The 836-nt window shown below is 43.9% G+C and overlaps 1 protein-coding gene across 1 annotated transcript in view; it reads right to left on the bottom strand.

The window, feature by feature from the left end:
• Window positions 1-509, bottom strand: part of LOC137648126 (uncharacterized) — a 1,658-nt gene extending 1,149 nt beyond the window's left edge. The window contains exons 1-2 of the mRNA XM_068381061.1: window positions 241-509; window positions 1-113 (exon numbers count right to left, since the gene is read on the bottom strand). The exon at window positions 1-113 is cut by the window's left edge and continues 54 nt beyond it. Coding sequence (XP_068237162.1) covers window positions 1-113; window positions 241-509 — 382 coding nt within the window. The remainder of the gene's footprint in view (window positions 114-240) is intronic.
• Between the last annotated feature and the right edge of the window lie 327 nt (window positions 510-836).

Below are 836 nucleotides of genomic sequence, written 5' to 3'. Positions count from 1 at the left end.
AGTCACAGGTAGAGTAGATGGATTCTGCCTTGACGAGGTCTCTACTGCACAAGTACAATGTATGGGGCGAGCTGGTAATCACCTGCTCAAGTAGTGCACTAAGAGCAACATCGCTGGATTAGGGGAGAGAACTATAGGTGTATGTTACACAGTAAAAGTTAGAGCAGCAGCTATTGCTAGGGTATTCTATGTTTTGCAGAAGTCTGTTTTTTGAAGAGGACCCCACTTCAGATGTTTTACCCTTCCCTTGAGGGAGGCGTAGAGGAAGCAAGAGTGACGGTGATGACTGACAGCAACCGGTGATAATAGTTGATCAGGCAAAGGAATTTTTTAAGTATTTTGAAAGTTGAGGTGTTGTGGAAGTTCTGTCCAACTGCTACCTTCCTGGGGAGGCTGTGGACTCCTTCAGTAGAGATGTGGTACCCAAAGAACGATACTTTTTCAGCACCAAAGGTACGCTTGTTGCACAGAACTTCAAATCCATCCTGCTGAAGGTAGGTTTTCCTCATTTTAGAAGAAAACATGGGTATGTCGTCCACTCATCATATGCTGAAAGGGAAGTCCCCTGAGATGCCCTCTCTGAGGCCTTGAAAAGTAACCCCAGAATTGTGGAGGCCAAAGATGAATATGATCTGAGTTCATGGGCACGTAATAATACTCCTTCAAGAAGTCGAGTGTTGAGACAAAATTCGTTTTTGGTAAGTAGCAGGTAACATCGGTGTATATAGAAGCGGGTAGTTATCCGGTTCTATCTGCATGTTCACACTTCTATAATCCACACAAGGGTACATAGACCCATATTTCTTTGGAACAATGTGTAATGGCAACAACAATGG

The sequence above is a fragment of the Palaemon carinicauda genome, chromosome 10 (genome assembly GCF_036898095.1).
Source record: "Palaemon carinicauda isolate YSFRI2023 chromosome 10, ASM3689809v2, whole genome shotgun sequence".
In the NCBI taxonomy this organism is placed as follows: Eukaryota; Metazoa; Arthropoda; class Malacostraca; order Decapoda; family Palaemonidae; genus Palaemon; species Palaemon carinicauda.
Note: the sequence above shows the minus strand (reverse complement) of the source record. Positions and strands in the feature narration are given on the sequence as shown.